Source organism: Scylla paramamosain, chromosome 36 (genome assembly GCF_035594125.1).
Source record: "Scylla paramamosain isolate STU-SP2022 chromosome 36, ASM3559412v1, whole genome shotgun sequence".
Lineage (NCBI taxonomy): Eukaryota > Metazoa > Arthropoda > Malacostraca > Decapoda > Portunidae > Scylla > Scylla paramamosain.
Window position 1 is genome coordinate 15,227,603 of NC_087186.1, and position 24,305 is coordinate 15,251,907.

General features: G+C 40.5%; 2 protein-coding genes and 3 long non-coding RNA genes across 11 annotated transcripts in view; 3 read left to right on the forward strand and 2 right to left on the reverse strand.

Moving 5' to 3' along the window:
* The window catches only part of LOC135091097 (uncharacterized), an 8,742-nt gene extending 4,063 nt beyond the window's left edge, over positions 1–4,679 (forward strand). For all 3 annotated transcript variants that reach the window (XR_010262313.1, XR_010262314.1, XR_010262312.1), the window contains 4 exons: positions 520–1,706; positions 2,929–3,034; positions 3,608–3,767; positions 4,318–4,679. This is a non-coding gene — a long non-coding RNA (uncharacterized LOC135091097). The remainder of the gene's footprint in view (positions 1–519; positions 1,707–2,928; positions 3,035–3,607; positions 3,768–4,317) is intronic.
* A 155-nt stretch (positions 4,680–4,834) lies between these two features.
* On the reverse strand, positions 4,835–8,304 carry LOC135091085 (translation initiation factor eIF2B subunit beta-like). Its single transcript, XM_063988462.1, has 5 exons — positions 8,094–8,304; positions 6,673–6,860; positions 6,438–6,594; positions 6,082–6,286; positions 4,835–5,735 (listed from the first exon to the last, which is right to left on the reverse strand). Exons 1-4 carry the CDS (start codon positions 8,154–8,156, stop codon positions 6,137–6,139), a joined length of 558 nt encoding a protein of 185 aa, XP_063844532.1. The 5' UTR covers positions 8,157–8,304; the 3' UTR covers positions 4,835–5,735; positions 6,082–6,136.
* LOC135091084 (uncharacterized) lies at positions 7,238–15,302 on the forward strand. 4 transcript variants are annotated; one of them, XM_063988460.1, is made up of 7 exons: positions 7,238–7,801; positions 10,413–10,489; positions 10,780–10,939; positions 11,447–11,538; positions 12,101–12,238; positions 14,436–14,567; positions 14,792–15,302. In XM_063988460.1, the coding sequence occupies exons 4-7, from the start codon at positions 11,453–11,455 to the stop codon at positions 15,078–15,080; spliced, it is 645 nt and encodes a 214-aa protein (XP_063844530.1). In that variant the 5' UTR covers positions 7,238–7,801; positions 10,413–10,489; positions 10,780–10,939; positions 11,447–11,452; the 3' UTR covers positions 15,081–15,302. The 4 variants fall into 4 exon arrangements, with proteins under 4 accessions (XP_063844530.1, XP_063844528.1, XP_063844531.1 ...); XM_063988459.1 differs by lacking the exon at positions 7,238–7,801 and adding an exon at positions 9,154–9,228; XM_063988458.1 differs by lacking the exon at positions 10,413–10,489.
* Positions 11,334–14,235, reverse strand: LOC135091109 (uncharacterized). Its single transcript, XR_010262331.1, has 2 exons — positions 13,816–14,235; positions 11,334–11,553 (listed from the first exon to the last, which is right to left on the reverse strand). It is a non-coding gene; the product is annotated as an uncharacterized LOC135091109 (long non-coding RNA).
* A 1,587-nt stretch (positions 15,303–16,889) lies between the features above and the next one.
* The window catches only part of LOC135091099 (uncharacterized), a 7,432-nt gene continuing 16 nt past the window's right edge, over positions 16,890–24,305 (forward strand). The window contains exons 1-3 of one of the 2 annotated variants that reach the window (XR_010262317.1): positions 16,890–17,377; positions 20,808–20,931; positions 21,505–24,305. The exon at positions 21,505–24,305 is cut by the window's right edge and continues 16 nt beyond it. This is a non-coding gene — a long non-coding RNA (uncharacterized LOC135091099). Of the gene's footprint in view, positions 17,378–20,074; positions 20,180–20,807; positions 20,932–21,504 lie in introns of those variants that run through there. The other variant, XR_010262318.1, reaches the window with a different exon arrangement.

The following is a 24,305-nucleotide window of genomic DNA, read 5'->3' on the forward strand; positions in this document are numbered from 1 at the left end:
GATGCAATATTTGTCACTCAACACTCGTGCAACACAGCCTCCATGCACACGTGTGTCGGGAAAATGATTTAAAGTCGTAAAAATGTTCTTGTTTTACTTTATTTATTTATTTATTTATTTTGTTTTATTTTTTGTATATATAGGAGGGACACTGGTCAAAGGGAACTAAGTACAATAAGAAAAAAATACTGAGAAAAAATAAAAGATAAAAAAGACCTCACTTAACCTAACCTAACCTAACATAAGCTAACTTAACCTAACATAACTTAGCCTAACCTCTTTTAACCTAACTTAACTTAACCTAACCTAACTTAACCTAACCTCTTTTAACCTAACCTCTTTTAACCTAACCTAACCTAACTTAACTTAACCTAACCTAACTTAACCTAACCTCACTTAACCTCACTTAACCTAACCTAACGTAACTTAACCTAACCTAACCTAACCTCACTTAACCTAACCTCACTTAACCTAACCTCACTTAACCTAACGTAACCTAACCTAACCTAACACCCACAGAGGAACGCACGGACAAGCAAGGTGTTATTCGGCAGTCTGATCCTGGACCTGCTCGGCTTGAAGGTGGTGCTGCCCGTGTGTCCTGCTCTCCTCGACTGTTACTCCAAGCACAACACCAGCGGCTTGTATTCCTCTCAGCTCTCCTGTGTGACTTATTACCAGCATATCATCGGTTTCGCTGCGAGGTTCCATTCTGTCTTGTTTGGTAATTGAGTGGGTTTGTTGTGTTTTGTATTGGTTTATATATTTTTAGCTTGTTTTTATTATTATTTTTTCAATTTTTTTATCCTATTATCTATTTATTTATTTTTTGTTTGTTTGTTTGTTTACAGGGTGTGTGTGTGTTTGTTTGTGTTCCTGCTGTTCAATATTGCAGCTTGTTTTCTTTATTATTGTTATTTTGTGTTTTATTCTATTTCAGTGTTCTGAGGGAGTCTTCAGGTGTTTTTGGGGTGTTTTTGGGTGTTTTTGGAGTGTTTTGGGGTGTTTTTGGTGTGTTGTGAAGTGTTTTGATGTGTTTTGGGGTGGTTAAGGGGTGTTTTGAAGTGTTTTGTGGTGTTGTGGAGGTATTTTGGGATTTTTGGTGTGTTTTAAAGTGTTTTGGGATGTTTTTGGAATGTTTTGATGTGTTTTGAGATGTTTAGGAGTATTTTTGGAATATTTTGGTGTGTTTTTGGAGTGTTTTGGGATGTGTTTGTAGTGTTTTGGGGTATTTTGAAGGTGTTTTGGTGTGTTTTTGGAGTGTTTTGGGGTATTTTGGGATGTTTTGGTGTGTTTTGGGTTATTTTGAGAGTGTTTTGGTGTGTTTTTGGAGTGTTTCTGGGTGTTTTGGAGTATTTTGAGGGTGTTTAAAGGTGTTGTGGTAGTTTAAAATATATTGTTAGTTTACTTTTTTTTAACTTTTTATTTTCTTATGCATTATTTTATTTCTTATTTATATTGTGGTGTGTTGTCGGTGTGTCCTAACCTAACCTAACCAGCCTACCCTCTCCTAACCTCCCCTCAACCCACAGGCACTGATTGGCGTGACATTCAGCATAGGCTTCACCGTCGGGCACACTGTGGGGGCTGCGTTCTCCCGCTGGGGAAGTACTGGGTGGTTCGCGGCCTCGGCTGTCTACGCACGCACTCTCACTGTGGCTAACATAATATTCTTTGCTGTCTTCTTCCAGGAATCGCTGCCTGAGGTGTGTGTGTGTGTGTGTCATTTTTTTTTTTATTATGTATATTTTTTTTGTTTTTGTATAATTTTTTTTTTTTTTTTTTTTCCTTTCATTTTTTCTTTGCTTATTTTGTAATTTGTTTGTATTTCCTTGTGTCTCTGAATGTTGTTAAAGAGAGGTGCATTGTGAGTAAAGCATCATTTTCTCTTTCCTTTCCTCATTTCTTTACTTTTCCCTCTTATTCCTTCCTTTCTGTCATCCTTTCTATTCATTACAAACCCTTTCTCTCATTTTCCTTACCATAAACCATCAAAACATCTTAACAATCTCATTTAAATCACTTTTCTTTTCATTATCATCTGTTTGTTTACATTCTCTTGCTTTCTTTCACTTATTAATTCATTACACTCCTGTTTGTGTGTTTAGGAATGTTTTGAGATATTTTGGGGTGTTTTGGAGGTGTTTTGGGGTGTTTTTCCAAGTGTTTTGAGGTAAATAGTCTGTTTTTGGGTATATTTGTCTGTTTTTGTTTGTTTTTTGGGTATTATTGGGGTTTTGGAGGTGTTTTGGGGGTGTTTTTGCAAGTGTTTTGAGGTAAATTGTCTTTTTTGGGTATTTTTTGGGTTTTGGAGATGTTTTGGGGGTGTTTTTGCAAGTGTTTTGAGGTAAATTGTCTTTTTTGGGTATTATTGGGGTTTTGGAGGTGTTTTTTCAAGTGTTTTGAGGTAAATTGTCTTTTTTTGGGTATTATTGGGGTTTTGGAGGTGTTTTGGGGGTTTTTTCAAGTGTTTTGAGGTAAATTGTCTGTTTTTGGGTGTTTAACGGTGTTTTGGGAGTGTTTTGCAAGTTTTTGAGGTAAATAGTGTGTTTTGGGGTGTTTAATGGTGTTTTGAGAGTGTTTTGCAAGTGTTTTGAGGTAAATAGTGTGTTTTGGGATGTTTAATTTTGTTTTGGGAGTGTTTTGCAAGTGTTTTAAGGTAAATAGTTTGTTTTGGGGTGTTTAATGGTGTCTTGGTGGTGTTTCAGGGTTATATAGGGGTGTTTGGGGGTGATCTAGGGTAAGTAGTGTTATCAAAGCAGTGGAAGTTACTGTGGGTTTTCAAAGGGTGTTTCCATGGTGATTCACTTGTATTTTATCCCTTGTACAGTAAAACTCCCTTTCCCTGAGTTGGCAACACTGTTTGTTTACGTTCGCTGTTGTCTCGTCGTGTGTGAGTCAGATTTGTGTCTTGTTCTTCCACCACAGGGCAGAAGGAGGAGGGACATCGGTGCCAGTTTGACCGAGGCTTGGGAGGTGATCAATCCTAGGGCTCTGTTCTCCGTCAGCTGTGTCAAGGGCCTGGGCAGAGAAGGTGTGTGTGTGTGTGTTTGTATGTTCAGTATTGTGTGTTTGTTCGTGTTTGTAGTATTGTGTGTGTGTGTGTGTGTGTGTGTACTAGCAAATATTCCCTTATGTTTACTCCTGAAACACACACACACACACACACACACACACACACACACACACACACACACACACACACACACACACACACACACACACACACACACACACACACACACACCACCTGTTCCTCCTCCTCCTCCTCTCCCTTCATTCATACACACACACACACACACACACACACACACACACACACACACACACACACACACACACACACACACACACACACACACACACATACACACACACACACACACACACACACATACACACACACACACACACACACACACACACACACACACACACACACACACACACACACACACACACACACACACACACACACTACCTCCCGTTCCTCCTCCTCCTCCTCTCCCTTCATTCATAAACATCTGTCTTTCTCTCTCTCTGTAGAACGCATGAAATTAATACAACTTAGCCGAGTTTACTTCCTCTACCTGTTCCTGTATTCCAGCCTGGAGTTAACGCTGATCTTCGCGACCCACCACAAGCATAGTTACGACTCGTTGGCGCAGGACCGCAAGTTTTCCTTCCTGGGCCTGGTCATGGCAATTACACAGAGAGGGTTTATGCGAAGTGTTAAGACTGGAACTGAAAAAGCAACTGCCAATTAGGTATGGTGTGTTCTGGGGTTTGTGTGTGTGTGTGTGTGTGTGTTGGAGAGGGTTTGTGTGTGTGTGTGGCCGGGAAAGGGTTGCCTGTGTGTGTGTTTTCAAGGGTGTTTTCATGGTTCGAGTTTAACAGGGTGTAGTGGAAGTTACTGAGGTTTTCAAGGGTGTTTTTCATGGTTCTTGTTTAACAGGGTGTAGTGGAAGTTACTGGGGTTTTCAAGGGTGTTTTCATGGTTTTTGTTTAACAGGGTGTAGTGGAAGTTACTGGGGTTTTCAAGGGTGTTTTCATGGTTCTAGTCTAACAGGCTGTAGTGCAAGTTACTGGGGTTTTCAAGGATGTTTTCATGGTTCTAGTTTAATGGGCTGTAGTGGAAGTTACTGAGGTTTACAAAGTATATTTTCAAATCTATATTTTTACTGTGTAGAATTACAATATAAAACAACAGGATTTATCAGTAACAGTTTAAGTAACAATTAGTTTAAGATCATATTATTTTCTTTTCCTTGCATTTAATCATTGTATGCCTGTATCTAATTCATGTTGGTTACACAGGCACACACCTACATTGTGATGCAGCTCCTTGGAGATGGAGAGCTGGCTGCCTCAGAGGATCAGGAAACACGAGAGGTTCACAGAGGCTCGCCTCGGGCTTCGGTCGTCATGAGGAACCTGGGGTCAGCAGTTCACTACGTGCACAGGAAAAGCATCAGTGTTCACGGAGACCTAAAGCCAGACAGGGGTGAAAAGGGTTGGTGTTGAGGATAGACAGAAAAGAAAAGAAAAGAAAGGAAAGGTAAAAAAAGGAAGTTTTTTTGCATTGATTTTCCATCTGCTTATTTTAAAGAATTTATTGCATGGAATATTATTGATCTCCATCATTTGTATGGCCTTTATAATAAAAAGTATGAATTTATTCCATTCAGATATTATCCTTCTCCGAGGCCATTCTAATCTAAACATCTTTTCACGGAATCTCTTGTTCAAGGATTCTTCTGAAGATTCAGTTATTAAGATTGTGGATTTTGGGTTTGCACATTTGATGCCTGACAAGGAAAAGGATGGCAGCACGAAGACACCGTGCTTCACTGTTCACTATGCAGCGCCAGAAGTGTTGCTGCAAGCTGTGCAGAAGGGAGCAAATGGTACTGCTTGAACATTCATGCACTGGTTGAGTATCTTGTGTGTAATTTTATGATGAAAGGTTTTTAATGCAGGGACAGTTGTTTATAGGCATTTTTACATTATTTTTAGTGTACAACCATCCAAAAGGCATTTAGCTCAGTGTTACTGCAACAACCACACAGTACTGAATGTAGGGTTTCCTGTTTCATTAGAGATTTCTCTGCAGTGGTGTTTTCAATACAAGGAGTGTTTTCTATAGTTATTTTCTTTATTTTGAGGGCTTGCTATAATATCCTGCACAACTCTAAAAATACATCAAATTAACCTCCCACCAAAGCACAATACAGACACTTCCATTGGCTGTAACATTACTGCTAATACTGCAACATTCTTCCTGAGGGGAACCACACACATTAACAATAACACATGTTACAAAAAGCTACACCAAACATATTAAGCTCAACATTTTTGTATAATAATTTTTAGAAACATGAATGACCAAAAATGGTTCTAGGATAAAAGGAAAAAAAATGACAGAACACTACAGCATAACAGTACAAATGGCAGGTGTGTCTCTTTTCTCTTATTCCTTATTTGCAAGGATTAAAGCTGTTACCTTAGAGATCACAAGAAGTGGGACGGTACAGTTCGCTAAGCTGCCGGTACACGTAGGATGGTGCAGTACCTCGACTGAAATAAAAGAGATTTAAATGGTCAGCAGCCATTATTTAAAGCTAAGTGAGTAGATGTGCAAGATAAACAGGGTACAGTAAAATCCCTCTTATCCGGCATCACATTTCTTCACAGCCCATCAAGCTAAATTTGTATGTGGGAGTGCACACATACAGCTGAAAATGAAGATTTGTGACAATAAGCAAAATGCACAATTCATGCCATGATTTTCAATATTATATAGGTACTGATCTGATAGTATCTAGCTCCACATGAGACAACAACAGGTTGAGGTTTGAGAAAGGACCATCCAACACTCAACACGAGGAATGTATATCCACCTACATGAAATAAACATGTGGAAAAGGAATGTATCAAAAACTGGAATCAAGAATTTCTGTGAGAATAAAATGGTATGTACTTTTGTGATACCTTCCCTGTTCAATTTGCAACAGTAAATATGTTTCAAATACTGCCCCACTGAAAGAGGTATCAGGATAATGACTAACAAATAAAACTTACTGGAACAGAATAAAACTTTGGTGGTGAGGCAAGAGAGGCTGCACCAACAAAGGTCTCAATGCCTCCGTTGGTCACCACCGTCTCGGTGCCAACGATGACCTTTGATGACCTTGTTGACACGTGACATGATGGGGAACACTGCAGAGTCTTGAATTAATGTTGTCTCAATTCCAGCAGTACATAAAGCTTTTGCCACTGGGTGACCCTGCACAAGTAAAAGATGTATTGAGAACATAAGAACATAATAAAATAAAGGAAGCTGCAAGAAGCCATCACCCCTACATGTGGCAGTCCCTGTGTTATGTATTGTGCACATCAGACACGATGACGTGAAAGAGACGCATAAAACACCTTACATCATATTTAGGGGCACGTTCGGCAACAATGACGTGGAATTTCCTTTGTGTGGCTGCCTTGGTCAGGAAGGCCAAGACCAGTGGACACATTGCACACGTCACAATGACCTCATCATTGTGAATCTTGCTTACACCTTGGGCAGCTATCAATTCTTGGCTGAAATAAAAGGAATCAATATAATACTGGTAACAAACAATGTCAATGTCCCAAATGTCAGTGTAATCTTTACTCTACCTTTGTTCAACCTCAGCTTTCTGTTCACCAATGGCCTCAAGTACTCTGTCCTGCAGCTCTGAATAACCTCCGTGCATTTTGGGAGATCTCCACATGCAGGGTGAGTCTACTAGCATGGACTGTGAGAGGCTTGGGTACTCCACACCTTGCTTCTCTCCACGTGGTGTGTTGTGTTCGTCAATTACTATCTGCGTGAAGAAGAAAAATAACTTAAATAAATAAATGAGATACACACACACACACACACACACACACGAGGGCAGACAGGCAAAATACGGAGAGAGAGAGAGAGAGAGAGAGAGAGAGAGAGAGAGAGAGAGAGAGAGAGAGAGAGAGAGAGAGAGAGAGAGAGAGAGAGAGAGAGAGAGAGAGAGAGAGAGAGAGAGAGAGAGAGAGGCTGTACTTAAGCAATTATATCTTTCCATACCACACACACACACACACACACACGCACACGAACGTTTCCCTAAGGGCTCTCCTTGACACACAGAAAAAGGCTGGTAATTCTCTGTTGATCATTAGCTACAGTATGGAAGCCTGTTATACTTGGATATCTCTGTGAAGTATTGTTGTTTTTTAACGTCAAATGGTAAATACTTAATAATGATAAGCTGAGATATAACACAGTATTAAGCCAAGCCTTCAATTCACACAAGCTTTTCAATGATTTCACATTACGCCACACAAGGGACGAGACATTGCAGTGTAAGACCCGCCAGGACCAGTTTGAATTTGGCGCTTCAATCAGTAACATCTAGATACTTTGACAATTACAGTTATAATGGCCTGAGATTTATTTTTACACGCTTATAATTCTTTATATTTAATTTTCCATTAGTTTCGTATAATATAAAAGAAGTTGGTGGTTGTTATTGAAAGGTAAAAGTGTGTTGTGGATAGGTTTGTGTCCGTACTGTGCAGAGCAGGCCAAGGGAGGACAACACAGCACCAGACAACACAGAAAGGCACTGTGTTTAAAGGGTGCCATAAACTGTGGCTTCATTGAATGTATTTTGGCAGAACAAGACAGTGACAGGGCCGTGGGTGCCTGCGTGTGCTGGTGCAAGCTTGGTGCCTGCCTGGAGGTGCCTACAGGGAGGTGCCTACAGGGCCACCAAGGCTAATATTGGTAAGAAACCCCGCCCACCACTTGTCCAGCCAGCTAATTTGCACAGTGTGATGTAACAGGCGGTAACTGTGATAGTATTGTTACGTGTCACCCACAACAACAACACAGGGCTGTCAGGTCAGTGGTTAACCTTACTGTTCATTGTTGAGCCTCGTATTTCATGTTTTTGCACCTGGTTAGGAATATATTGACGTGACCCAGCATTCCACGGTGCCACAAGCGCTCCAAGCCTCCACCACAAAACTCTTCCTAATTAACCATGACAGGAATTATAAAAACGTCAAAAAAATACACTTAATGTTATCAGCTGAGGTGGAGGCAGCCTTCCCCATTTGTCCGCCAATATCTGCTTCATTTCTCACTTATTGTAAGCCTAACACGTCACTAAGTGGAGCCACATGACTAGGCTTTCATATCCGCTAGCTAGATATATCTGCCATTGCCTCAATTAGTTACGATGGAAGAATAACAGGCAAAATAGCGGCCGTTCTCTTCACTGACAAAGGCCGCCATGATGCCTGGCTACCTCTGCCAACCTGCTTCAACCTGTGGGTTCCAATATTTTTTTTATTTTTTTCTTAACTTCTTTATTCTGCTGGTATAGCATGTTTTTTATGGTTTATAAAAATAATTATTTGCTTTAGAAGTAATTTCGTGGCTTGTGTTGAGTTGTGTTCAATTTTGTGTTGCTTGCCGAAAATGCGGGGTGTTTTTTTAGCAGTATTTTGACAAACTTGATTTTTTATTTCACGTTCTAACTACGTCTTTTGTATTTCTAAAAATTGCTTATGATTTTTAAATTGTTTTTTGGTTCCTGTTGAGAGAAATAAGTGGACTTTAAAAATGGTTTATGGTCCTGTTAAAAGTTGTTATTACAACACTTTTTGTGTTATTGTCTCTCTATTTGAGCTTGTAACTAACTTTTCATTGCTTGAAAAAATTGTTTGTATGTTTTAAAGTGTTTTATCTTGTTGTTGAGTGAAAATAGGTGGACTTTTCAGTGGTTTTTAATCGTATTTAGGTTCAACACTTGGTTTTTACACAATTTCGGTTTTATTTGTTTACTTCTTGTTCCAGGTCACTTTTGATTGTGTAAGATGATAGTTCAGATTTTTTAAAAATTTTTACGTTCCTAAAAATTCAAATGTTGTGGACTTTTCAATGATTTAAATGGTGCCGAATATTTCAACACTTTTTCCATATTTCATTTGGATATTTTTTAAATACTACTCAGGCTAGAGCTGTTTTAATATTGTGAATATTATTTTAAGTATTTGTCAAGTCAGAATATATAAGGCATTCCAGCCTAGCTCCATTTTTTCGAGGGGTCAATTTCGAAATGAAATCCGTTACGGTACGTAAAATTGCCGTGACGTCACGGCCGCCATCATGGACCAGGGACCTTGATCGGCTCCGCTGTCTCCTCGGTAATAATTATCGTACTTTGCAGTGTTTTCCTGGTGTTTCCACGTGTTTCTAAACTCAGACGTGTAGATAAGAGTAGAATGAGTAAGAAAATAAGAGAAATAGAGGAGGAAGAGGAAGGGAGAAGGAATAGAGGAGGTGGTAAAACAGAAAAAATGATAAGAAAACAATATTTAGCTTAATTTTCCCTGCTGCCCTGTCTGTCTTGGTAGTATTTGTCTTCCCTGACAGTGCTTCCAGTGTATTTGGTGTGTTTAAGAGGTGTTGGAGTGTGTCTGGAGGTGTTTAGGGAGTGTTGCAGTGTGTCTGGAGGTGTTGAAAGGGTGTTGAAGTGTGTGTTTTAGGGATTTGGTGATGTTTGAGTCAATATTTAGCGTTCCTGGTGTGTTTTGGGGTGTCTTAGGCTTGTTTAGGAGTGCTTTAAGTGTGTTTGGGACTGTTTTCAATGTTTTGTGATGTTTCAAGTGTATTTTAGGATGTTATGGACGAGTTTGGGTGTGTTTTGTGTGGATACCGGGGAATTTTGGGTGCGTTTGTGGGTATTTTAGGTCAGTCTGGGTGTTTTGGGGTGTTTTAAGTGTGTTTTGGGCCGTTTTCCAGTGTTTTGGGATGTTTTAAGTGTGTTTTAGAATGTTATGGATGAGTTTGAGTGTGTTTTGGGTAGGTACGGTGTGTTTTCGATGCGTTTTAAAGTCAATTGGGTGAGTTTTGGAGTATTTTAAGTGTGTTTGGGGATATTTTGGTGCACTTTCGATGTGTTTAGGGTGTTTTTTGTGCGTTTAGGAGTGTTTAAGGTGTTTTTAAGGTGTTTTAGTGTGGTTGGAGTTGCTTTTGAGGTGTTTTGGTTATGTTATAGGCATGTTGCAGATAAGTACTGGGTCTTTGAGGGTAGAAGTGGTGTGCTGGAGGTAAAATAAAAGGTTCTGGAGTGTTTAAGGGGGGGAGTGTGATAGTAGAAGCGTGTCAGGGGTGTTATAGCGTGTGTTGTGATGTATGAAGCTTCTAGATGCACGTGTGTGGGATGTCTGGGTCTGTACGAGGTGTTGTGGTGTTGGAGTCCTAGCAGGGGAAGGTACTGGAGGTTGTAGTGATGGGTAGAGGGTAAAAACAGAGGTACACTTTAGGTTAGGTAAGGTTAAGTGTTCATTGGTGTTGATTCAGTAATACGATCTTTTTTTCTTTTAAGATACAAATGTAGAGGGACGAAATAGGGAAGCAGGAAGACCACCACCATCACCACCAGCAGTGTGGAAGAAAGTTTAGGCAAGCGAAGAAAGTTGGAAAATTAATAATTAAACGCTTGCTGTCTTTTATTATCTTGAGTATAAAATGGTTATATGACACACACACACACACACACACACACACACACACACACACACACACACACACACACACACACACACACACACACACACACACACTACCTCCCGTTCCTCCTCCTCCTCCTCTCCCTTCATTCATAAACATCTGTCTTTCTCTCTCTCTGTAGAACGCATGAAATTAATACAACTTAGCCGAGTTTACTTCCTCTACCTGTTCCTGTATTCCAGCCTGGAGTTAACGCTGATCTTCGCGACCCACCACAAGCATAGTTACGACTCGTTGGCGCAGGACCGCAAGTTTTCCTTCCTGGGCCTGGTCATGGCAATTACACAGAGAGGGTTTATGCGAAGTGTTAAGACTGGAACTGAAAAAGCAACTGCCAATTAGGTATGGTGTGTTCTGGGGTTTGTGTGTGTGTGTGTGTGTGTGTTGGAGAGGGTTTGTGTGTGTGTGTGGCCGGGAAAGGGTTGCCTGTGTGTGTGTTTTCAAGGGTGTTTTCATGGTTCGAGTTTAACAGGGTGTAGTGGAAGTTACTGAGGTTTTCAAGGGTGTTTTTCATGGTTCTTGTTTAACAGGGTGTAGTGGAAGTTACTGGGGTTTTCAAGGGTGTTTTCATGGTTTTTGTTTAACAGGGTGTAGTGGAAGTTACTGGGGTTTTCAAGGGTGTTTTCATGGTTCTAGTCTAACAGGCTGTAGTGCAAGTTACTGGGGTTTTCAAGGATGTTTTCATGGTTCTAGTTTAATGGGCTGTAGTGGAAGTTACTGAGGTTTACAAAGTATATTTTCAAATCTATATTTTTACTGTGTAGAATTACAATATAAAACAACAGGATTTATCAGTAACACTATTATTAAACCCACCACTGCCTCCTCTACCACCCTCACCATCCACAGTGGTTAATGACGATGACTCCTGCTTTCATCCTCATCGGGGCTAGCAAGACCAACCCTGGGGCTGTACTCTGGACTGACGCTGTATGCCATAGGTGGGTCTGTAGGGGCTGGGATAACAGATAATTTAAATAAACACTCAAACACTTTTGAAAACACAAAATTCATGCTGGTATACACTTAAAAACACACTGAAATACTTACTAAGACTGGTGTACACATGTAAACTTGTACACAAACACTGGTGTACACTCAGAAACACACAGACACTTGGTAAGGCTGGTACACACACACAAACCCATAAGAGATACTGGTATATGCTCAGAAACCTCTACATATATTAAGTAAGGCTTGTATACACCAATCTAAATGTAGGTCGAAGAGATACCTTGTACTCTCTCTCTTTCTCTCTTTCTCTCTCTCTGTCCTACACCTCAGTACACCCCTGCTATCCACCCTTACACCATAAATACACCCTATCTGACCTCTGCATCTTATTAAACTACCCTGTTTGTCCCCTACACCCTCAGTTTCTCCCCTACACCCTCAGTAAACCCTGTGTATCTTACCTGTTTGTCTGTCTGTGTGTCTATCCCCTTACACTTCATAACACCCCTGCCAGCCCCCTGCTTACCACCCCCCCCTCCCCTCTCTTAGGTTCCTCTATGATGGTGCCCTGCCTCACTGCCCTCGCCTCCTGTCATGGCACGGCCTCTCACAAGGGTACCCTGTTTGGCATTCGAAGGTCACCAGGGGCTCTTCCAAGGGCGTTCGGACCTGTTGTGACATCAATAGGTTTGTTTGTGTTGTTCGAGAGTGTTTAGCTGTGTTTTGTTTGTGTTTTTTGGTGTGTTTTGAGGTGTTTTTGGGGTGTTTTTGGGTGTTTTAAGGGTGTTTTGGGTGTATTTTTGGGTGTTTTGGGTGTTTTGGTATGTTTGGCTGTGTTTTGTGTGTGTGTTTTTGGTGTGTTTTGAGGTGTTTTGGATGTGTTTTGGGGTGTTTTTGGGTGTTTTGGGTGTATTTTTGGGTGTTTTGGGTGTTTTGGTATGTTTAGCTGTGTTTTTGGTGTGTTTTGGGGTGTTTTGGGTGTATTTTAGGGTGTTTTGCTGTGTTTTGTGTGTGTTTTTGGTGTGTTTGGGGGGTGTTTTGGGGTGTTTTTGCGTGTGTTTTGTGTGTTTGGAAGTCTGAGGCTGTGTTTTTTGGGTGTTTTTTGGGTGTTTTGGGTGTATTTTAGGGTGTTTTGGGGGTGTTTAGCTGTGTTTTGTGTGTGTTTTTAGTGTGTTTTTGGGGTGTTTTGGATGTGTTTGTGGGTATTTTGGGTATGTTTGGCTGTGTTTTGTGTGTGTTTTGGATGTGTTTGGGTGTGTTTGAGGGTGTTTTGGGTGGTGTTTGGATGTGTATGGATATATTTAAGGGTGTTTTTGGTGTGTTTGGGGGTGTAGAGGTGTCTTTGGGTGTGTGGGACAATGTTTTGGGGGTGTTTGGGGGTGTAGAGGTGTGTGTTGGTGTGTTTGGGTGTATTTTGTTGTGTTGTCTGTGTTGTTTGGGTCTCTCTCTCTCTCTCGTCTCTCTCTCTCTCTCTCTCTCTCTCTCTCTCTCTCTCTCTCTCTCTCTCTCCCTCTTCTCTCCTCTCTCTCTCTCTCTCTCTCTCTCTCTCTCTCTCTCTCTCTCTCTCTCTCTCTCTCTCTCTCTTTCTCTGCAGGATTCTGGGTAATGTGGGCAGAAGTGTGCTATATTGTAGACAGCCTCTCCATGCTGCTGCCGCTAGTGATGCAGCAGGCCTACTGAGCTCCCTGCCCACGTTCTCAGCCTGTTTATATTAGCCAGGTTAAGGAGGAAGGATGTTGGGCTGATGTTGGGCTATTTATGTGGTGTTTGGGCTAGTTTTTCGGCGGTTTTTTGTCACGTTCCTTCTTTTGGGCTAGTTTTGGGGCGGTGTTTTGTCGTGTTCCTTCTTTTGGGCTATCATTATCTATTTTGTTTCTTTTATTTTTCATGGTTCCAGTGACAGTTTAAGAGGCTGTGGTGGAAGTTATTAGGGTTTTCAAGGGTGTTTTCATGGTTCCAGTGACAGTTTAAGAGGCTGTGGTGAAAGTTATTGCGGTTTTTCATGGGTGTTTTTATGGTTCTAAAATTTAACAGGCTGTAGTGGAAGTTATTAGGGTTTTCAAGGGTGTTTTCATGGTTCCAGTGATAGTCTAAGAGGCTGTAGTGGAAGTTACTGCGGTTTTCAAGGGTGTTTTTATGGTTCTAAAATTTAACAGGCCGTAGTGGAAGTTATTAGGGTTTTCAAGGGTGTTTTCATGGTTCTAGTGATAGTCTAATAGGCTGTAGTGTGCAAACTCTCTTGTCAGGGTGTAAACTCACCTTACCTTAATAAAATGTTGATTAATATTCCTCTAGTTTCATTTTTCACTCATATTTTTGTGTTTACTGTCTTGTAGGGAGCTTACGGTGTGTGTGTGTGTCTGTGTCTCCTATGATGAGGATGATAATGATGGCGCAGTTCACCATCGTTTTCTTCCACGCCTTGTCGGTACGCTAAGCCGCAGACGTAAGAATGATTGTGGATTATGACATGCTTGTCCACATACTTGTGGTCTCACGTAATAAGCAACAGTAGGAATCAAACGTGCTATTAGGCGTGGCTTGGTCACGTTTTGCCGAATGATGCCACTTCCCCACTTACTGATGATGGCTTGCTCTGGTTGTTACTTGCTTGATGGGATTCTAGATAGAGGAGACTGCGGCCAGTGACAGACATTATCAGAGAGAGAGAGAGAGAGAGAATTATTTTATTTGTTTTTATTTCTTTTTATTTATTTATTTATTCATTTATTTATTTATTATTTATTTATTTTATTTTATTTATTTTATTTATTTATTTTTTTCGCGGGCATTTGTTTCAACCGCTGATGTACGTACGTATTAGAGTTGTACAAATGTCTATCCTACTGAAATATTTGCTCATCTTACACCTCATGTACCGCAGCTGGCGTTCGTGGAGTGTGACGTTCCCGTGGTGCCTGTTCTGGTGCGCTGGTTGTGTGGACAGGCGGTCATCTTCTTCGTCCTCTTCGCAGATTTCTACGCGAAGGCCTACCGCAGCAAGGATAGGACCAAGGTCAGTCAGACCAGCTTGTTGAATCAAGTGTTTTAGCTGAATGCAAGATGTTTTGTTCAGGCTTGCAGCTCAAAGATAAACTCAAGCTTTAAAGAAAGTAAAAATAGATAAATAAATAAATTAATTAATTAATTAATAATAATAATAATAATAATAATAATAATAATAATAATAATAATAATAATAATTAATAATAATATCTAACGAAAAATAACATATTTCAGGTCAATGAAAAATCTAATGGGTTCGCTTAAGTGTCCGCAAGGCAATGGATGTGATGCTGGAGAGAAGGAAGAAGTTGCAGTAGCCAGTCATAAATCGCTTGCTGCTCCCCTTCACCTGCGTGCCCTCAGGTTTTCAAGATGTCATTACGGAAAGGAAACATGCTTACAATTAGGACTTCTATCCTGTCTCCTGCCCAGCATCAATCACGTCCCGGGAGAAACTTCACACTACCGGGCAGCCTCTGCCATTCACCTAAGCATGTTCTGGATCAAGGGAACCAGTCCTTAGACGCATAATACTCGCCAATAGGAAATCATCAATGGGGAATGATTTGAGTAACTCATTATAACTCAAGCGACCGGATCCTGGCACCAGCCGCATTAATGCATGGGATACGCTGCTCTGGAATGTCGACTTGTAAATGTTCCTGCAGATGTTTCGGAGAGGTAGTGTTAAGACTTTCATAGTACATATTTATATGCCAAATATCCATAATAAAAAATTTGTATAGCTGGTCAATTATTTACCATGTGTAACGCAGAGATATCAAAGTACTTGACTCATTCAACCTCTTCTTGTAGTACGTACTTGGTGGGCAGACAACGTATATTCTCCCCAGTCCGAAACTTTAAACTTTAAAAGTATATATATATATATATATATATATATATATATATATATATATATATATATATATATATATATATATATATATATATATATATATATAAAACCTAAATTCCGTATTTGGAAAGTGGCAGTTTTGCATAATATTTAGAATAATTACATATGAACGATAATTTTACCAGAAGTACAATAATTTCAACCTGTATAGTACGATAATATGGCCAAAACAATCTGGCACGCTGGACTCACTTGAAGGCCGCGCCGTGTGGACAACTCGAGCATGGCGGCAATGTGCACTGGTGGGTATGGCAGCGTCCAGCGCAGTGCCCTTATTTGTGAGGCATGCTGGCCCTGGAAAGCCGGTGAGTAGTGAGATAATACTATGAATATCCACTTAATCAATGCAGCATGTTTTCAGGGCAGAACGGAATGGCAGGAGAGATGTAGAGAGGTTATTCATTTCCTCACATAATTTGAGGCATTGCTCCCGTACCTCCACTACTTGTTGAAGTGACACGGGTTTTCATGGGTGTTTTTTTTATGGTCCCAGTGATTGACAAAATTTTTTTTTCTCCCTCACACACACACACACACACACACACACACACACACTTACATTCACTCAGCCTGTCTGTTTTTTTGGTTACTTATAAATTCTCTCTCTCTCTCTCCTCTCTCTCTCTCTCTCTCTCTCTGTTAGTTAGATAGTTGGTGATATGCTTCGTAAAATGAGGAGAGAGAGAGAGAGAGAGAGAGAGAGAGAGAGAGAGAGAGAGAGAAGGTAAAATACAATGAAAGATGAAATAATGAATGAACGAATAAATTAAAGACACACACACACACACACACACACACACACACACACACACACACACACACACACACACACACACACACACACACACGAGGACAGACAGGCAAAATACGTAGAAAGTCAGAGAGAGAGAGAGAGAGAGAGAGAGAGAGAGAGAGAGAGAGAGAGAGAGAGAGAGAGAGAGAGAGAGAGAGAGAGAAACGAGGAGAGAAAAAAAAAACAATAAAAGAAGAAAAAATAGCCTAAATGTTTACGTTCGTAAGAGAAAACGGAGGTCAGCTTTTTATTTTTATGGGAGACTTATGTGAATTAAAATACGCTCAGTTATTTGTACATCAGTGCTTCCCAGACTTCTCCAGCACGTGTTCCCTTTGAGTAGCACCAAACCCACCAACACCCACACATTGGTAAGCCTTCTAAGTACATACTAGTTTACATTGGCGCAGATATGTTAAAAAGATTAATCACAAAAGAATAATTAAAAACATATATTCAGTACATGCAGGTGGGCTCTCCTTGACACACAGAGAAAGGCTGGTAATTCTCTGTTGATCATTAGCTACAGTATGGAAGCCTCTGTTATACTTGGATATCTCTGTGAAGTATTGTTGTTTTTTAACGTCAAATGATAAATACTTAATAATGATAAGCTGAGATATAACACAGTATTAAGCCAAGCCTTCAATTCACACAAGCTTTTCAATGATTTCACATTACGCCACACAAGGGACGAGACATTGCAGTGTAAGACCCGCCAGGACCAGTTTGAATTTGGCGCTTCAATCAGTAATGTCTAGATACTTTGACAATTACAGTTATAATGGCCTGAGATTTATTTTTACGCGCTTATAATTTTTTACATTTAATTTTCTATTAGTTTAGTATAATATAAAAGAAGTTGGTGCTTGTTATTGAAAGGTAAAAGTGTCTTGTGGATAGTTTTGCTTGCGTATTGTGCGGAGCAGGCTGGGAGGGACGACACAGTACCAGACGTCAGACACAAGGCACTATGTTTAAAGGGTGCTATAAACTGGTGCTTTATTTAACGTATTTTCGCAGAACAAGACAGTGACAGGGGCCGTGGTGGCTGCCTGCGTGTGCTGGTGCAAGCTTGGTGCCTGCAGTGCCACCAAGGCTAATATTGGTAAGAAACCGGCCCACCACTTGTCCAGCCAGGTAATTTGCACAGTCTGATGTAATAGGCGGTAACTATGATAGTGTTGTTACATGTCACCCACAACAACAACACAGGGCTGTCAGGTCAGTGGTTAACCTTACTGTTTATTTATTGTTAAGCCTGGTATTTCATGTTTTTGCACCTCGTTAGGAATATATTGATGTGACTCAGCATTCCACGGTGCCACAAGCGCTCCAAGCCTCCACCACAAAACTCTTACTAATTAACCATGACAGGAATTATAAAGACGTAAAAAAAATACACTTTACTAATGTTATCAGCTGAGGTGGAGGCAGCCTTCCCCATTTGTCCGCCAATATCTGCTTCATTTCTCACTTATTGTAAGCCTAACACGTCACTAAGTGGAGCCCCATGACTAGGCTTTCATATCCGCTAGCTAGATATATCTGCCATTGCCTCAATTAGTTACGATGGAAAAATAACAGGCAAAATAGCGGCCGTTCTCTCCACTGTCAAGGGCCGCCATGATGCCTGGCTACCTCTGCCAACCTGATTCATCCTGTGGGTTTCAAAATTTTTTTGGTATTTTTCTTAACTTCTTTATTCTGCTCGTATAGCATGTTTTTATGGTTTATAAAAATAATTATTTGCTTTAGAAGTATTTTCGTGGCTTGTGTTGAGTTGTGTTCAATTTTGTGTTGCTTTACGAAAATGCGGGGAGTTTTTTTGGCAGTATTTTGACAAACTTGTTTTTTTATTTCACGCTCTAATTACGTCTTTTGTGTTTCTAAAAATTGCTTATGATTTTCAAAATGTTTCTTCGTTCCTGTTGAGAGAAATAAGTGGACTTTAAAAATGGTTTATGGTCCTGTTAAAAGTTGTTATTACAACACTTTTTATGTTATTGTCTCTCTATTTGAGCTTGTAACTAACTTTTCATTGCTTGAAAAAATAGTTCGTATGTTTTAAAGTGTTTTATCTTGTTGTTGAGTGAAAATGGGTGGAATTTTCAGTGGTTTTTAATCGTATTTAGGTTCCAACACTTGTTTTTTACACAATTTCGGTTTTATTTGTTTACTTCTTGTTCCAGGTAACTTTTGATGGTGTAAGATGATAGTTCAGATTTTTTAAAAATTTTTACGTTCCTGAAAATTCAAATGTTGGGGACTTTTCAATGATTTAAATGGGGCCGAATATTTCAACACTTTTTCCATATTTCATTTGGATATTTTTTAAATACTACTCAGGCTGGAGCTGTTTTAATATTGTGAATATTAGTTTAAGTATTTGTCAAGTCAGAATATATAAGGCATTCCAGCCTAGCTCCATTTTTTCGAGGGGTCAATTTCGAAATGAAATCCGTTACGGTACGTAAAATTGCCGTGACGTCACGGCCGCCATCATGGACCCGGGACCTTGATCGGCTCCGCTGTCTCCTCGGTAATATTTATCGTATTTTGCAGTGTTTTCCTGGTGTTTCCACGTGTTTCTAAACTCAGACGTGTAGATAAGAGTAGAATGAGTAAGAAAATAAGAGAAATAGAGGAGGAAGATGAAGGGAGAAGGAATAGAGGAGGTGGTAAAACAGAAAAATGCTAAGAAAACAATATTTAGGTTAATTTTCCCTGCTGCCCTGTCTGTCTTTGTAGTATTTGTCTTCCTTGACAGTGCTTCCAGTGTATTTGGCGTGTTTAGGGAGTGTTGGAGTGTGTCTGGAGGTATTTAGGAGGTGTTGGAGTGTGTGTTTTAGGGATTTCGTGATGTTTGAGTCAATATTTAGCGTTCCTGGTGTGTTTTGGGGTGTCTTAGGCTTGTTTAGGAGTGCTTTAAGTGTGCTTTGGACTGTTTTCAATGTTTTGAGATGTTTCAAGTGTATTTTGGGATGTTATGGATGAGTATGGGTGTGTTTTGTGTGGATACGGGTGAGTTGTGTCTGCGTTTGTGGGTATTTTTGGGTATTTTAGGTCAGTCTGGGTGTGTTTTGGGGTGTTTTAAGTGTGTTTTGGGCCGTTTTCAGCGTTTTGGGATGTTTTAAGTGTGTTTTGGGATGTTATGGATGAGTTTGAGTGTGTTTTGGGTTGGTACGGTGTGTTTTGGATGCGTTTTAAGTCAATTTGGGTGAGTTTTGGAGTATTTTAAGTGTGTTTGGGGATATTTTGGTGCACTTTCGATGTGTTTTTTTTTGTGCGTTTAGGAATGTTCTGGGTATGTTTAAGGTGTTTTAAGGTGTTTTAGTGTGATTGGACTTGCTTTTGAGGTGTTTTAGTTATGTTATAAGCATGTTGCAGGTAAGAATGGGGTCTTTGAGGGTAGAAGTGGTGTGCTTGAGGTAAAATAAAAGATTCTGGAGTGTTTTTGAGAGAGGCTCTGATAGTAGAAGCGTGTCAGGGCTGTTATAGCGCGTGTTGTGATATATGAAACTACTAGATGCAAGTGTGTGACCACCACCACCATCACCACCACCACCAGCACAGTGGAAAAAAGGTTAGAGACAAGCGGGGAAAGTTGAAAAGTGAATAATTAAACGCTTGCTGTCTTTTATTATCTTGAGTATAAAATGGTTATATGACAATCTCTCTCTCTCTCTCTCTCTCTCTCTCTCTCTCTCTCTCTCTCTCTCTCTCTCTCTCTCTCTCTCTCTCTCTCTCTCTCTCTCTCTCCTCTCTCTCAGCTTTGTATTAGTTACCCGTTGACAGAAGTGACAGCCGCGTTTTCTCTTGTCAGATGTAAACAAAGCGGTAGTTTCCTTCCAGCTGGTGATAAAACTCTTTCTCGCTCTTCCTCACTGTCCCACGTCACGGAAGCAGTGTGTGTGTGTGTGTGTGTGTGTGTGTGTGTGTGTGTGAAGAAGAAAATGTTATATTATATCTACGTGTTTAAAAGTTTCCTTCATTTAAGTCCAAAGAGGCTGGCTGGCTGATGCTAAGGAAGGAAGAAAGGGGTGGTGTTTAGGGGTCTGGGATGGAAAGCGAGTGATGTGTTTTGTAGCCTTCAGATAAAAAATATTAACAAAGTTTACACAGTGGGAAAATTTTGGTGGTGAGAGAGAAAATGACTAAAATATTACCTCAAATTTAACCAAACGTGGTGGAGCTTCACACTCCTCAGCTGACCCTAATCAAACCAAGCCTAACCCAAAGAAGCCTACCCTAACTTCTGTCTGGTGCTTCCTCCTCCCCAAGACTGGCTATCTCGTGTCTTAATCCCAAGCTGGCCTAACCAAACTTTACCTAACCTAACCTAAGCAATTCTAACCTAGCCAAACCTTACCTAAGCAAGCCTAACCTAGCCAAGCCTTACCTAACCTAACCTAACCTCACCTAACCTAACCTAAAGAAACCTAGCCAAACTTAACATAACCTAGCCTAACCAAACCTAACCTAACCTACATCCTCTTCCCACGGCCCCACTTAACCAAACCTAATGTAACTTTCAGAGCAACGGCAACCCTCCGATCCGGCAAGCAAGTTGGCGGCAGCGATGGCGGTGGCGGCGGCAGTGGTGGTGAGGTGGACGGCAGGGACAGAGGGGCAGTACAGGCTGCGGATATCAAGGAGAAGGTGAGCAGGGTGTTGTGTTGGTGTGTGTTGCTAAGCTGAGATGCAATATTTGTCACTCAACACTCGTGCAACACTGCCTCCATGCACAAGTGTGTTGGGAAAATGATTTAAAGTCGTAAAAATGTTCTTGTTTTACTTTATTTATTTATTTATTTATTTTGTTTTATTTTTTGTATATATAGGAGGGACACTGGTGAAAGGGAACTAAGTACAATAAGAAAAAAATACTGAGAAAAAATAAAAGATAAAAAAGACCTCACTTAACCTAACCTAACCTAACATAAGCTAACTTAACCTAACATAACTTAGCCTAACCTCTTTTAACCTAACTTAACTTAACCTAACCTAACCTAAACTTACCTAACCTCTTTTAACCTAACCTCTTTTAACCTAACCTAACCTAACTTAACTTAACCTAACCTAACTTAACCTAACCTCACTTAACCTCACTTAACCTAACCTAACATAACTTAACCTAACCTAACCTAACCTCACTTAACCTAACCTCACTTAACCTAACATAACCTAACCTCACTTAACCTAACGTAACCTAACCTAACCTAACACCCACAGAGGAACGCACGGACAAGCAAGGTGTTATTCGGCAGTCTGATCCTGGACCTGCTCGGCTTGAAGGTGGTGCTGCCCGTGTGTCCTGCTCTCCTCGACTGTTACTCCAAGCACAACACCAGCGGCTTGTATTCCTCTCAGCTCTCCTGTGTGACTTATTACCAGCATATCATCGGTTTCGCTGCGAGGTTCCATTCTGTCTTGTTTGGTAATTGAGTGGGTTTGTTGTTTTTTGTATTGGTTTATATATTTTTAGCTTGTTTTTATTATTATTTTTTCAAATTTTTTATCCTTTTATCTATTTATTTATTTTTTGTTTGTTTGTTTGTTTACAGGGTGTGTGTGTGTTTGTTTGTGTTCCTGCTGTTCAATATTGCAGCTTGTTTTCTTTATTATTGTTATTTTGTGTTTTATTCTATTTCAGTTTTCTGAGGGAGTCTTCAGGTGTTTTTGGGGTGTTTTGGGGTGTTTTTGGAGTGTTTTGGGGTGTTTTTGGTGTGTTGTGAAGTGTTTTGATGTGTTTTGGGGTGGTTAAGGGGTGTTTTGAAGTGTTTTGTGGTGTTGTGGAGGTGTTTTGGGATTTTTGGTGTGTTTTAAAGTGTTTTGGGATGTTTTTGGAATGTTTTGATGTGTTTTGAGATGTTTAGGAGTATTTTTGGAGTATTTTGGTGTGTTTTTGGAGTGTTTTGGGATGTGTTTGTAGTGTTTTGGGGTGTTTTGGGGTATTTTGAAGGTGTTTTGGTGTGTTTTTGGAGTGTTTTGGGGTATTTTGGGATGTTTTGGTGTGTTTTGGGTTATTTTGAGAGTGTTTTGGTGTGTTTTTGGAGTGTTTCTGGGTAACACCCTCTTGCTGGTACTCGGTCACTCCTCAGGCAATGACACTGGCTCTTATTAAACACAGGTCACTTCTGTCTTCATAAATGCAGTAGCCATAAAAGTGCAAAGTAGTTTTCATGATATTTCATTACTATTATTCTACCTTACTGTGTGGTTGTGGATGGTTTAATTACCACCATATCATTGATGTCGGTGGTGGTGGTGGTGGTGGTGGTGGTGTTGGGAGGGGTGAATGGGAGAAGTCTGCTGCAACTGTGTGTGACATGTGATCAGGTGAATGCTGTTCTGTTTTACTGTCTGGTAGTAGAGGATTTGGTTGCCACCCTTGTCAGTGATGGTGGCACTGGTAGTGGTGGTGTGAAAGACAAGTGGGTGAGTGAGTGGTGTTGTATAATTGTGTGTGGCATCTCATGTGCAGGGTCTGACAACTGTTGGTTATCACCTTTGTTGTGTGACATGAAGGCTACTGGTGGTGCAGTGTCTCCCAACCCTTCCTGTTCTTAGGCTGTAATAAAGAAATGAACTCTATATACTTAACTCACTTTGGAAAGGTTCAGGTGGTGTTGAGTTACTCTTCTTTCATTTTTAGAGATAATTCCATTTGGGAGAGAGCCACAACCTACAGCTCTTGTGTCACACTTTAGCTTGCGTTCCTTGTTAGCTTCATTAGTAGCCTTACTTAATTCACAGCTATATTTCATTTAACAGACAAATACCAGTGGTAGTAGTGGACATATTCTACAGTGCAATTTTATTATAATGCATATATTGTTACAGAGATTATTCTTTTTAGGGGGACCCAAACTTTCATCACTTTGTAACACCAGGTTTTGTGGAGAGTTTGAAGGGCCAATGCAGATAACAATGCTTGGGTGCTGTGCTCCATCGCATTCACTTGTTGCAATATGAAGGTGCAGATGTCATTGGTGTTGTGCAAGTTACCAGTGCTCAGAGAGGTGTTGTAAGTGTAATTGAAGTAATGAATTATGATGGGATTATGATTATGGGATTATGATGTTAACATTGAAGCATTGCTGTGTTGCCTGGAGAGCTGTCACAAAGAGGAGTGGTGAGCCCTGTCCCTGGTGGTGAGGAACGTTCTCTCCCCAGCAATATATAGTGATATTATTGAACACAGAACATTAAGGAAAAAAAGAAATTGGGTGCTTGTGATAGAAAATGGCTGAACTATGCAACTCCATAATTAAAATACTACTGGGAATTTTTCATTGGATGCTTCTTCAGACTTCTAACATTTGTTCAAGCTGCATAGGCCCTTTTAATGCCATTGCTCCATGGGACTGAAAGGTTGCAGCTGGAATTTGAGCAAGGCAGCAGGGTGCATGATAGGAGGCAGTGGAAGGCTGCTGCTGTTGCTGCCATTGTAGGAGGAGGGCAGGCATGAGGTGCTTCTCCTTGGGTGGGGGGAGAGTTTCATATTTTAAACCTTAAGTAAAGTTACCCTTGAAGTGACTGCTGGCGAGTTTTTATACGGGATTCGTGATATTAGGTTATCGTGAGTTCCCCAATGGCACAGGTGAGTGGTGTCCTCCGATGAGTCAGGCTGTGAGGCAGATTTCTCATTTCCCACAGACTAGCTCACCCAGCCACCCTCCTGCTCCTTGGTTTCGACTGTTATCACCCCCACCCTATCCCATTATTATTCCTGTAAGAGAGAATCTATAGGACTGTCTGGTAAATGTATAAACTCACACAGGAACCAGAGATGTACCTTGATAATTCTGGTGAGGAGGAAGGGAGCACCAGCTGGGCTCTGAGGCTGCGGGAGGCTGGTGTAGAGCATCACTTGTGTGTTAACATTATTTTTGTCCTGTAAAGTAGCCTTTTGGTTCTTTGCCTGTGTAGACCAGCATGGCCAGTGTGCTTCCTTTCCTCACAGTAGTTATTAAAGGTTGGTATGGGTATATTTAATATGTTTTGTGTACATATTGATATAGTAAAATATA

Excerpts from the sequence above, each read along its gene's own strand:
- LOC135091085 (XM_063988462.1), bottom strand. The coding sequence starts at position 8,156 with ATGAAGCAGATATTGGCGGACAAATGGGGAAGGCTGCCTCCACCTCAG. Across the intron at positions 6,861-8,093 it reads CTCAGCTGATAACATTAAGT|ATAGTAATTGACGAACACAA; the intron begins GTATTTTTTTGA and ends TTCTTCACGCAG. Across the intron at positions 6,595-6,672 it reads AAAGCTGAGGTTGAACAAAG|CCAAGAATTGATAGCTGCCC; the intron begins GTAGAGTAAAGA and ends CTTTTATTTCAG.
- LOC135091084 (XM_063988460.1), top strand. The coding sequence starts at position 11,453 with ATGACGATGACTCCTGCTTTCATCCTCATCGGGGCTAGCAAGACCAAC. Across the intron at positions 11,539-12,100 it reads ACTGACGCTGTATGCCATAG|GTTCCTCTATGATGGTGCCC; the intron begins GTGGGTCTGTAG and ends CCCCTCTCTTAG. Across the intron at positions 14,568-14,791 it reads GCAGCAAGGATAGGACCAAG|GTCAATGAAAAATCTAATGG; the intron begins GTCAGTCAGACC and ends AACATATTTCAG.